Source organism: Haematobia irritans, chromosome 3 (assembly GCF_050003625.1).
Source record: "Haematobia irritans isolate KBUSLIRL chromosome 3, ASM5000362v1, whole genome shotgun sequence".
NCBI classification, from domain to species: Eukaryota; Metazoa; Arthropoda; class Insecta; order Diptera; family Muscidae; genus Haematobia; species Haematobia irritans.
In genome coordinates this window covers 127713309-127725381 of record NC_134399.1, presented here as the reverse complement: position 1 = coordinate 127725381, position 12073 = coordinate 127713309, and the positions used below count along the sequence as shown (strand labels likewise).

General features: G+C 34.6%; 1 protein-coding gene and 2 long non-coding RNA genes across 18 annotated transcripts in view; 2 read left to right on the top strand and 1 right to left on the bottom strand.

The window, feature by feature from the left end:
* l(1)G0196 (inositol hexakisphosphate and diphosphoinositol-pentakisphosphate kinase) overlaps positions 1–12073 on the top strand; it is a 114305-nt gene that overhangs the window by 67985 nt on the left and 34247 nt on the right. For all 16 annotated transcript variants that reach the window (XM_075299084.1, XM_075299083.1, XM_075299085.1 and 13 more), the window contains one exon: positions 4344–4596. In XM_075299084.1, coding sequence (XP_075155199.1) covers positions 4344–4596 — 253 coding nt within the window. The remainder of the gene's footprint in view (positions 1–4343; positions 4597–12073) is intronic.
* On the top strand, positions 2806–3637 carry LOC142228609 (uncharacterized). The gene is made up of 2 exons (XR_012720222.1): positions 2806–3208; positions 3268–3637. It is a non-coding gene; the product is annotated as an uncharacterized LOC142228609 (long non-coding RNA).
* Positions 3230–3863, bottom strand: LOC142228608 (uncharacterized). The gene is made up of 2 exons (XR_012720221.1): positions 3657–3863; positions 3230–3601 (listed from the first exon to the last, which is right to left on the bottom strand). It is a non-coding gene; the product is annotated as an uncharacterized LOC142228608 (long non-coding RNA).

The window sequence follows — 12073 nt, the reverse complement described above, 5'->3', positions numbered from 1 at the left end:
TGGGTAATAAATCCAAATTTGTGAAAATCGGGAAATATATTTATGTAAGAGCTACAAGTAAGTCTAACTATGATCGGCTAATACATCAAAATTTGAAATTTGAGTAACATTGGTTAATAAATAAAAGTATTATGACCAAATTTGGGAAAATCGAACGAAGCATAAATATGGGAGCTATATCTAAATCTAAACCGATTTTGATGATATTTTGCAGGTTTGGTTGATATTACCTTGTGGTAAATTTGAGTAAGATCGGTTAATACATAAGGCTATTATGGTCAAAAATATGGGTATTGGGGGAAATCGCTCAGTTAGTGTAGGTAATATATCCAAATTTGTGAAAATCTGGAAATATAACTATATGTAAGAGCTACATGTAAGTCTAACTATGAGCGGCTAATACATCAAAATTTTAAATTTGAGTAACATTGTTTAATAAATAAGAGTATTATGACCAAATTTGGGAAAATCGAGCGATGCATAAATATGGGAGCTATATCTAAATCTGAACCGATTTCGATGTTACTTTGCAGGTTTGGTTGATATCACCTTGTGGTAAATTTGAGTAAGAACGATTAAAAAATAAGGCTTTTATGGTCAGATATAAGGGCATTGGGGGAATTTTTTGAAAAACGGGAGCCAACAGGTTGGCTGATAAGTCCCCGGTCTGACCCATAGATGGCGTCGCTGGTATTAAATGCATATTATTTTTATATAGTACCAACCTTCAAATGATTCGTGCACGCAGTGGACGCCCGAAAAAGGTGGTTACCGACGAAAACATAAAAAAATCCACAAAATGATTTTGAATGACCGTAAAATGAAGTTGATCGAGATAGCAGAGGCCTTAAAGATATCAAAGGAACGTTTTGGTCATATCATTCATCAATATTTGGATATGCGGAAGCTCTGTGCGAAATGGGTGCCGCGCGAGCTCACATTTGACCAAAAACAACAGCGTGTTGATGATTCTGAGCGGTGTTTGCAGCTGTTAACTCGTAATACACCCGAGTTTGTCCGTCGATATGTGATAATGGATGAAACATGGCTCCATCACTACACTCCTTAGTCCAATCGACAGTCGGCTGAGTGGACAGCGACCGGTGAACCGTCTCCGAAGCGTGGAAAGACTCAAAAGTCCGCTGGCAAAGTAATGGCCTCTGTTTTTTTGGGATGCGCATGGAATAATTTTTATCGATTATCTTGAAATGGGAAAAACCATCAACAGCGACTATTATATGGCGTTATCGGAGCGTTTGAAGGTCGAAATCGCGACAAAACGGCCCCATATGAAGAAGAAAAAAGTGTTGTTCCACCAAGACAACGCACCGTGCCACAAGTCATTGAGAACGATGGCAAAAATGCATGAATTGGACTTTGAATTGCTTCCCCACCCACCGTATTCTCCAGATGTGGCCCCCAGCTACTTTTTCTTGTTCTCAGACCTCAAAAGGATGCTCGCAGGGAAAAATTTTGGCTGCAATGAAGAGGTGATCGCCGAAACTGAGGCCTATTTTGAGGCAAAACCGAAGGAGTACTACCAAAATGGTATCAAAAAATTGGAAGGTCGTTATAATCGTTGTATCGCTCATGAAGGGAACTATGTTGAATAATAAAAACAAATTTTGACAAAAAAATGTGTTTTTCTTTGTTAGACCGGGGACTTATCAGCCAACCTGTTATATTTCGATTTTACTTTCTGTTAACTGGGAGTTGAAGTCTAACGGAGATACATGAAAATGGCCGTTAATTGAGTTTTAAAAAAATATTCAATTAAAAATTTAATTGATTCAACAAATTTTTTAATTGAAACAAAAATCACAAAAATTAATAGTATCAAAGATCTTTTAAAAAAATAGAAACGGTTAAAGCGGAAAAATGTACAAAGAATGTTAAATCGAATTGTGAAGATTTGCCAAAAATCAAGTCGAAATTGTTTGGAAATTATTTGAAATTATATTAATTGAAAACTAATATCTTTGGAGGACACATTTTTGGAAGCATTCAGAACCTGATCGATGAAAAAATATGGTGTCTTATCGACAAGTGAAATTTTCCACAAATCTTTGAAAGTGCAACCAATGGATAATCTATTATATAATCTATTATATTGGATCAATTAAAAAATTTAAGACATTTCAATTAAAAATTTATTGGATCAATTAATTTCGTGATTGAAGACAAAAAATATTTTTTGTGTGTATGTTATTTAAGGCATAAAAATGAATTTCGTACATAATTCATTTTTATACCTTAAACAAACAAATATTTTGGGTATTATCGACCATAGAAAATTGGTCAAGTGGCCAAATTAAAAAAAAAAGAAACACTAAAAGGCTAGGTTAGGTTAGGTTATGGAGGATGACACGAATCCGAACTGGCGGATTTGTGTCCACTTAGACCATAGTTGGTCCATTGCGGTTCCACAAACTTCTTTCCATCTTCCACTTCATGTCTGTCTCGCTCCGGCCGGAATGAGTCCATTCTATGACAATGTGTCCTTCGGATGCGCCTAGGTCCTCCACCCCAATGCCTTGATGAAGGCGAGAATACTCCTCAGGCTGCATTCTCGCAAGTCGGTCATAGTCTGAAAGAAATAAGAGCCCAGTATCTTGTTTCTTCTGAAAGATAGTGGTGGACACTGGCACAGGAAGTGAAATGAATCTTCCGTAGCCTCGGGGTCCAGACACCACCTACACATATCATCATTCGTTATGCCGATCCTTACCATGTGTTTTTCCAGAGTGTTGTGTCCTTTTACGATGCCTGTTATCGCCCTCACATCCTCTCTGTGCAATGACATCAGGGGGGTTACTCTGTATTGCGATACGAAAGCAAATGCGATGCGATAGTTAAATGCGTTAAGAGTACAATTCGGTACTCTGTATCACTTGCGCAAACGCTTTCGCAAAGTAAACTGAAAATATGGTAACGCTTTAGCAAAATAAAGCGAAAATATGACAACGCTGGCTGCACAATGTAAACAATAACGAAAATGATAAAAAGAAATGTCAAAAAATTGTAAATAAAAACATTTTAAACAATCTTCCGTTCGGTGCGTGTTCTTTTAAAACTTGCTAATCGTTTATAACAAAAAAGTAATAATTATGGATTCGATAGCGTTATGGTTTGAAGAAAATTAACATGAACGAATTACAAGAAGAATTTTGCGAGATCGGTCAAATATACTCTCCCTAAGTGACCACGGGTAAGAAAATGGAAACTCAAATTATGTGACAAACGTTTTCGAATATTTCATTTTTATAGATTTCGTCTTAATAAAGATGCGTTTATGTATGTATTAAACGCTATTAAAGACGACCTTGTCGTTCCAAATAAATCCACAGCCATTCCAACTCCAATAAAAGTGGCCGCTGCTTTGAAATTGCTTGGACAAGGTGGTTATCTACAAATCGGCCAAGACCATCTTTTAGGACTATCAGAGCAATCTATGTCGCGCTGCTTACAAGAAGTTTGCGAGGTGATTGAACGAATACTTTGTCCCAAGCACATACAATTTGAGGTAACTGCGGAAGAGACCATAAAGTCTACCAAAGTTTGGAACTGACGTTGCTGTGTCTGTAACTTTTTTGGTTTTTCCCTAAAACAATAAACAATTTAGATACAAATATAAAAATTTAATTGTGCTTACTTACATATTTGTTACTTTGCGATTGCTATTTTGTTTGCGCACGATTTTTGCGATCAACGAACGAGTTTGACATACGCTTTCGCATTATAGAGTGCGGTGATGCCAGATTTGCGAAAACTAGATGCGCAAGGTAGATACGAATACGAATTACTGAGTACCAATTACTAGATTCGCGACAATTTTTCTTACGCATCGCAATACAGAGTAACCCCCCAGGATTTCAGAATTCCTAATATTATACTCGTATGGGACTGAAAGGCTAGCTTTTGATTGGTATAAAAACGTTTGCCAAAAATCCTTTGAATCGCAGTAATGCATCAAAGACAGATAGTAATATGACCACTGTGGCCAAATGGAGAATGATGAGCATCCTGATTTATATGTGAAAGATAGATCTTTTAGGGTTCTATCCGATGGCAAAATGTGTTTGGGATTTCCTACAAAAAAAGTAGAGGCGATGCCCCTTCAGAGATATGTGGGCATTTGGATAAAGATGGGCATCCAGATTTCTCTCTGTCTCCCTTCTATTATATTATCGTGTGTAGTTATTATGATTAATTTTTATATAAGCTAAACAGTACGATTTCGGGCAATTTTAGTTATTATGATTAATTTTTACATTTTTATATAAGCTGAACAGTACGATTTCCGGCAATTTTAAACATTTTCTTTCGAATATTTTTCTTCATAGATTTCACCTGATGGATTCGATTGTGAGATAAGGCATTCAAAGTCAAAACCGATCCCAATTGGCTCTCATCACACCGTCGCCGGTCATGAAGCTATGGATTTGGCTAAACGCTTGAATAAAGAATTGGCTTCTCAACAGCAACAACAACACCATCAGACCAAACAATCTGGCTCCCTAGAAACAAATAGACCAATAAGTCCAGATGGAGAACCACGCTCACGTAGTTTTGAGCAAAGGTCTCAAAAATCAAAAGGTATGTTTTTTGAACAATTATTATATTTTTTTTTAATTATTCTATTCTAATATAGTACGTTATCTTGCATAGACGTTATCTGTAACACTTTAGTTTCTTTTTATAATTTAGATATTTTTAACATCTTTAACTTTTTTAATTGTTTTTTTTTTTTTTAATAACACTGGGGACATTTTATAAACTTCTTATAATTTGCATGACGAATATATGGTCCATATTAAAATAACTATAATTTTCATATAATAATTGGGAATAGAATTCACATCAAATGTCAAAAGAATGAAAAAAACAGCATAAACTTTGTTTTCTTATGAGTTCAAACTTTAGGATTGATTGTACAATAAATTTAAGAATGTTACAAGCTATGACTGTAGAAAAAAATGTAAATATGATGGTAATGGATAGAATTATATGTGTCTATACTTCATTCATACAAAAGTCGTTGGAGAGTTTTTTTTTGTAGAGGTTGGATATAACAGTTTGGCTGATAAGTCCCCGGTCTAACAAAGAAAAACACATTTTTTTTTGTCAAAATTCGTTTTTATTATTCAACATAGTTCCCTTCAAGAGCGATACAATGATTATAACGACCTTCCAATTTTTTGATACCATTTTGGTAGTACTCCTTCGGTTTTGCCTCAAAATAGGCCTCAGTTTCGGCGATCACCTCTTCATTGCAGCCAAATTTTTTCCCTGCGAGCATCTTTTTGAAGTTTGAGAACAAGAAAAAGTCGCTGGGGGCCGGATCTGGAGAATACGGTGGGTGGGGAAGCAATTCGAAGCCCCAATTCATGAATTTTTGCCATCGTTCTCAATGACTTGTGGCACGGTGCGTTGTCTTGGTGGAACAACACTTTTTTCTTCTTCATATGGGGCCGTTTTGCCGCGATTTCGACCTTCAAACGCTCCAATAACGCCATATAATAGTCACTGTTGATGGTTTTCCCTTCTGAAGATAATCGATAAAACTTATTCCATGCGCATCCCAAAAAACAGAGGCCATTACTTTGCCAGCGGTCTTTTGAGTCTTTACACGCTTCGGAGACGGATCATCGGTCGCTGTCCACTCAGCCGACTGTCGATTGGACTCAGGAGTGTAGTGATGGAGCCATGTTTCATCCATTGTCACATATCGACGGAAAAACTCGGGTGTTTTACGAGTTAACAGCTGCAAACACCGCTCCGAATCATCAACACGTTGTTGTTTTTGGTCAAATGTGAGCTCGCGCGGCACCCATTTTGCAGAGAGCTTCCGCATATCCAAATATTGATGAATGATATGACCAACACGTTCCTTTGATATCTTTAAGACCTCTGCTATCTCGATCAACTTCATTTTACGGTCATTCAAAATAATTTTGTGGATTTTGTTGATGTATTCGTCGGTAACCACCTCTTTCGGGCGTCCTCCGTGCTCATTTCACCACGCTTTAATTTTGCATACCAATCAATTAGTGATGATTTCCCTGGGGCAGAGTCCGGAAACTCATTATCAAGCCAAGTTTTTGCTTCCACCGTATTTTTTTCCTTCAGAAAACAGTATTTTATCAAAACACGAAATTCCTTGTTTTCCATTTTTTTCACAATAACAAAAGTTGCTTCACAAAAGACGCTCTATCTCACAAACTAATTGACTTACAGATCTCAAATTTTGACGCGAATCATTTGAAGGTTGGTACTATATAAAAATAATATGCATTTAATACTAGCGACGCCATCTATGTGTCAGACCGGGGACTTATCAGCCAACCTGTTATTTTCCTCCACCAGGATTGCTGCCATCATATTTGCGTATTCAAATGAGTTTTCTAGGTCTTCCATCCTGAAGCCTTGTTGAAGGCAAGTATTTTCTTCCGATTACAGTCCGTACATCAGTAATATCCTGAACGAAAAAGGAGCCCAGTATCCTGTTTCTTCTAAATGATAATGCCGAACACTGTCACAGAAAATGATAGGAGTCTTCCGTCGCCTCCGGGTCCAGACACCATCTACAAATATCATTAGTCATGTCCTGTTATGATACCTATTAACTGTCCCAAAATCTATCAATGCGTCGCCGTTAGAAATCCAAAATGCTTACTACTCTTGGCGTCCCATTATCAATTTGGTTTTCTCGCATCCCGCAGAGGAAGCCCAACGTCCTTTCCATAAATCATTGTATTTGATATTGACTCTGTAAATATATAAAGATAGCGCGTGAAAAACGTCCGTAACTTTGTTATCCAAGCCGTGTGTGCCTTCTTTAGCCAGCACATTATCTATTATAACATAATGTCCATTTACCTTTCACGGTGTAATACTATGGTATTCAGTGAGGGCTCTAAGCTCTCTACGACGGCGGCTGACTATCTTCAACGTTATATTTGCATTACCCAAGGCCTTAGGTTAGGTAAGATTAGGTATGGTGACAGCCCGATATTTCAGGCTCACTTAGACTATTAAGTCCATTGTGATACCACAGTGGTGAACGTCTCTCGTATCACTGAGTGCTGTTCGATTCTATGTTAAGCTCAATGACAAGGGACCTCCTTTTTATAGCCGAGTCCGGTGACAGCCGATATTTCAGGCTCACTTAGACTATTAAGTCCATTGTGATACCACAGTAATGAACGTCTCTCGTATCACTGAGTGCTGCCCGATTCTATGTTAAGCTCAATGACAAGGGACCTCCTTTTTATAGCCGAGTCCGAACGGAGTTTCACATTGCAGGTGCTTCGAAACACTCAGAAATGTCACAGGTGGGATAAAAACGACCCTGTGTATGCAAGGCGGGCAAGCTAAACATTGCACCACGGTGGCTCCCAAGGCCTTTATTGCTATCAACAGGAGTTCTGCAGCTTTTGCAATGGCGAAAACCGCCTGAAGAATGCTGTATCCGCTGCATCTTATATAACTTTAATTCCCAACTTTTCGCGTAAATACCACTACCAGTGCCTTCAACCATGTTTGATCCGTCCGTAAAATGTTCATATCCTCAATATGTATACTCGAGATAATCGATTTGAACTTGCCTTATCTACATGCTCCCAAGTCGCAAGTTCTGTACGTCTGCAATCCGCGTCCAGACTCTTCAGTCTCATATGAATCACCTCTGCTGTTTTCTTGATATGCAGATCAAGTGGGCGCACTTCTATCAATGGCTATTCAGTCCATTGTGATACCACAGTGGTGAACTTTTCTCGTATCACTGAGTGCTGCCTGATTCCATGTTAAGCTCAATGACAAGGGACCTCCTTTTTATAGCCGAGTCCGAACGGCGTTCCACATTGCAGTGAAACCACTTAGAGAAGCTTTGAAACACTCAGAAATGTCACCAGCATAACTGAGTTGGTATAATCCATTGCCGAAAAACTTGTTTTCGGTCGAAGCCGGAAATGAACCCACGACCTTGTGTATACCAGGCGGGCATGCTAACCATTGCACCACGGTGGCTCCCATAGTGCCGCATAGGTTTTCTTTAGACGAATAACTGCCTCCCGTCAAGCTACCGCCCAATTCATAATCGCTGGTCATCGTTCAGTTAAAGTCTGACAACTCGGCGGAAGCCGTAGACTCATAGGCAAACGTGAAGAACTTCATTGTTCTTACCCTGATGATCCTAGAATCATGAGTCTAGGGACTAGACAGAAAGTCAACGAGCTCAAACGAAACATAAGGTCACTTAAGCTCAGGCAAGTTATATACGACTGTAAGAGCCTTTTTGGAGGTAGGAGGGATTATGGAATCTCAGTCATGTTTGGTGATGACTGTTCCCAAGAAATACGAGAGTTTATAGAGCATTCGGAGAATGATAGAGTCGTTCGTCACTTTCATGGTCTCCTATTTAAAATTGATTAACTATCCGAAGAATTATAGTATGGAAGATTTGAAAATACAATTTAAGAATTTAAACCGATTACCGATTATTCGGCATAATCGGTAATGACATCGACTCGGTAGTTATATTTTATGCTCTTAAGGATTTCTTAGCAAACCTATAGCACGAACGATGCAGTTTATGGTGCGACCTAATTTATAATTTTAACATAAAATGAAGTCTACTTATTGTTTAATCAATCCTAAAGATTAATTGTCTATGAACTTAAATTTAATATAATTTTTGAAAAATACTTTTTCTAGTTTCTTTATTTTTTGGCCTTTGTTGTGAATTCTAGTTTGCTTTTGCTAGTTTTACTACAATTTTCAAATTTTAGTGGGGAAACATTTTTTGTTTGTGTTTTTTTTTTTATCTCAAATAAATTTTCTTTCTTCTAATGGGTTTTTTTCTATTTTCATATACATATGAACTTACATATACAAATCTTCTATTCTGTTTTGTATCACAAACGTGCCTCTTCTACAAATCCAAACAAATCAAAAATATTCATCAAAAACTTTAACTGCAACAACATATCTAAAAAAAAAAATTATTTGTTGCCACTCCAAACCAACAAAATTTCAAATAATCTAAAACTAATACCGAGTTTATATAAGCATCTGGTCGGATAATTCCGTGTATTTGGCTGAAACATATACTGTATATAAGTATACATACATTAGAAAATCTATTTTATGTTAAATTAACTACTGGAAATACAAAAGATATTTATAGATATCTACTCATTATACTTAAAACAATATGACTAAATAAAAGTACATAAAGTATTTTTATTTGGTACCCGAATGTATTTGCAGTAGTTAAATTGACATAAACCTCTTTACAACACATTCAATTTAAATGTCTCTCTCTCCTAAATACATAGATTAGACGAAAACTATTCATGTTTTCGATTTATTTTGTTATTTCTTATTCAGTACGCGTCATGTTTATATGTAAACATTTTTTATAGTTTTCGGAATTGCATTATGTCCGTGGATATACTACTATCTATACTCTGCTTGAATAAAGGTTGGACCGAACTATTTCTGCGTATATAAATTTATTATTGTCGTGTTGCGTTTTGAGTTATTTAAATGGTTATTCATTGGAATGTACGATGAGAAATAAACTGCACTCAAAAAATGTTTACCTCGATCCAAAAATTTTGACCTAACCTGAAGAATTTTTGGTATTGAATCCGAACAAAATATACAGCTTCTTTAAAATTATGACATTTTGTGGGGAGCTATGTAGCTTTAAAATTAGGATTGGGATATTGACAAAATTTTCTATAGAAATAAAATTTTGACAAAATTTTCTATAGAAATTTTTACAACATTTTCTATAAAAATAAAATTTTGACAAAGTTTTCTAAAGAAATAAAATTTTGACACAATTTTCTATAGACATAAAATTTTGACAAAATTTTCTATAGAAATAAAATTTTGACAAAATTTTCTATAGAAATAAAATTTTGACACAATTTTCTACAGAAATAAAATTTTGACAAAATTTTCTATAGAAATAAAATGTTGACAACATTTTCCACAGAAATAAAATTTTGACAAAATTTCCTACAGAAATAAAATTTTGATACAATTTTCTATAGAAATAAAATTTTGACAAAATTTTCTATAGAAATAAAATGTTGACAACATTTTCCACAGAAATAAAATTTTGACAAAATTTCCTACAGAAATAAAATTTTGACACAATTTTCTAAAGAAATAAAATTTTGACAAAATTTTCTATAGAAATAAAATTTTGACAAAATTTTCTATAGAAATAAAATTTTGACAAAATTTTCTACAGAAATAAAATTTTGACAAAATTTTCTACAGAAATAAAATTTTGACAAAATTTTCTATAGAAATAAAATTTTGACAAAATTTTCTAAAGAAATAAAAATTTTACAAAATTTTCTATAGAAATAAAATTTTGACAAAATTTTCTATAGAAATAAAATTTTCTACAGAAATAAAATTTTGACAAAATTTTCTACAGAAATAAAATTTTGACAAAATTTTCTACAGAAATAAAATTTGACAAAATTTTCTATAGAAATAAAATTTTGACAAAATTTTCTATAGAAATAAAATTTTGACAAAATTGTCTATAGAAATAAAATTTTAACAAAATATTCTATAGAAATAAAATTTTGACAAAATTTTCTATAGAAATAAAATTTTGACAAAATTTTCTATAGAAATAAAATTTTGACAAAATTTTCTATAGAAATAAAATTTTCTACAGAAATAAAATTTTGACAAAATTTTCTACAGAAATAAAATTTTGACAAAATTTTCTACAGAAATAAAATTTGACAAAATTTTCTATAGAAATAAAATTTTGACAAAATTTTCTATAGAAATAAAATTTTGACAAAATTGTCTATAGAAATAAAATTTTAACAAAATATTCTATAGAAATAAAATTTTGACAAAATTTTCTATAGAAATAAAATTTTGACAAAATTTTCTATTGAAATAAAATTTTGACAAAATTTTCTGTAGAAATAAAATTTTGACAAAATTTTCTATAGATATAAAGTTTTTTGTTGTTTTTGATTTCAGCTCAAACCCTGCATTGACTAAACTGCAAGTGTAGATTAACCAACAGAGGAAAATAATGTTTGTCAAATTTATTTGGACAAAAACCTATAGACTGCAAGATGGGAGCCACCGTAGTGCAATGGTTAGCATGCCCGCCTTGCATACACAAGGTCGTGGGTTCGATTCCTGCTACCGAACACCAAAAAGTTTTTCAGCGGTGGATTATCCCACCTCAGTAATGCTGGTGACATTTCTGAGGGTTTCAAAGCTTCTCTAAGTGGTTTCACTGGCATGTGGAACGCCGTTCGGACTCGGCTATAAAAAGGAGGTCCCTTGTCATTGAGCTTAACATGGAATCGGGCAGCACTCAGTGATAAGAGAGAAGTTCACCACTGTGGTATCACAATGGACTGAATAGTCTAAGTGAGCCTGATACATCGGGCTGCCACATAACCTAACCTAACCTAACCTATAGACTGCAAGATGGTTGGATGGACGCACGTTTCGGAATTACCACATTCTTCATCAGCATCCCCCACTTGCAGCAAAACTATCAACCAATTATCAGAATAAATTTACGCATTTCACTAAACCCAAAGTGAACCACACTTGAACCTTCCGAAAAAAGGTTTATGATAGCCGGCCTTTGCCGAAATGCGTCCATCCAACCATCTTGCAGTCTATAGGGCTTTGCCCAAATAAATTTGACAAACATTCTTTTCCTCTGTTGGTTAAGCTACACTTGTAGTTTAGTCAATGCATGGTTTTAAGCTGAAATCAAATACAACAAAATGATTGAAGAATAAACCAACAATAACAAAACAAAACGAAATAAAATTTTGACAAAATTTTCTATAGAAATAAAATTTTAAGAAAATTTTCTATAGACAAAAAATTTTGACATTTTCTATAAAAAATGAAATTTTAATAAAATTTTCTATAGAAATACAATTTTCCACAATATTTTTTTTTGTTTGGTAGTTTTTTGGTAAAATTGTCTCTCAATTTTGGTAGATTAAATTAAATTAAATCAAGTACGTAAAACTCAAATTGAAAACATATTTGA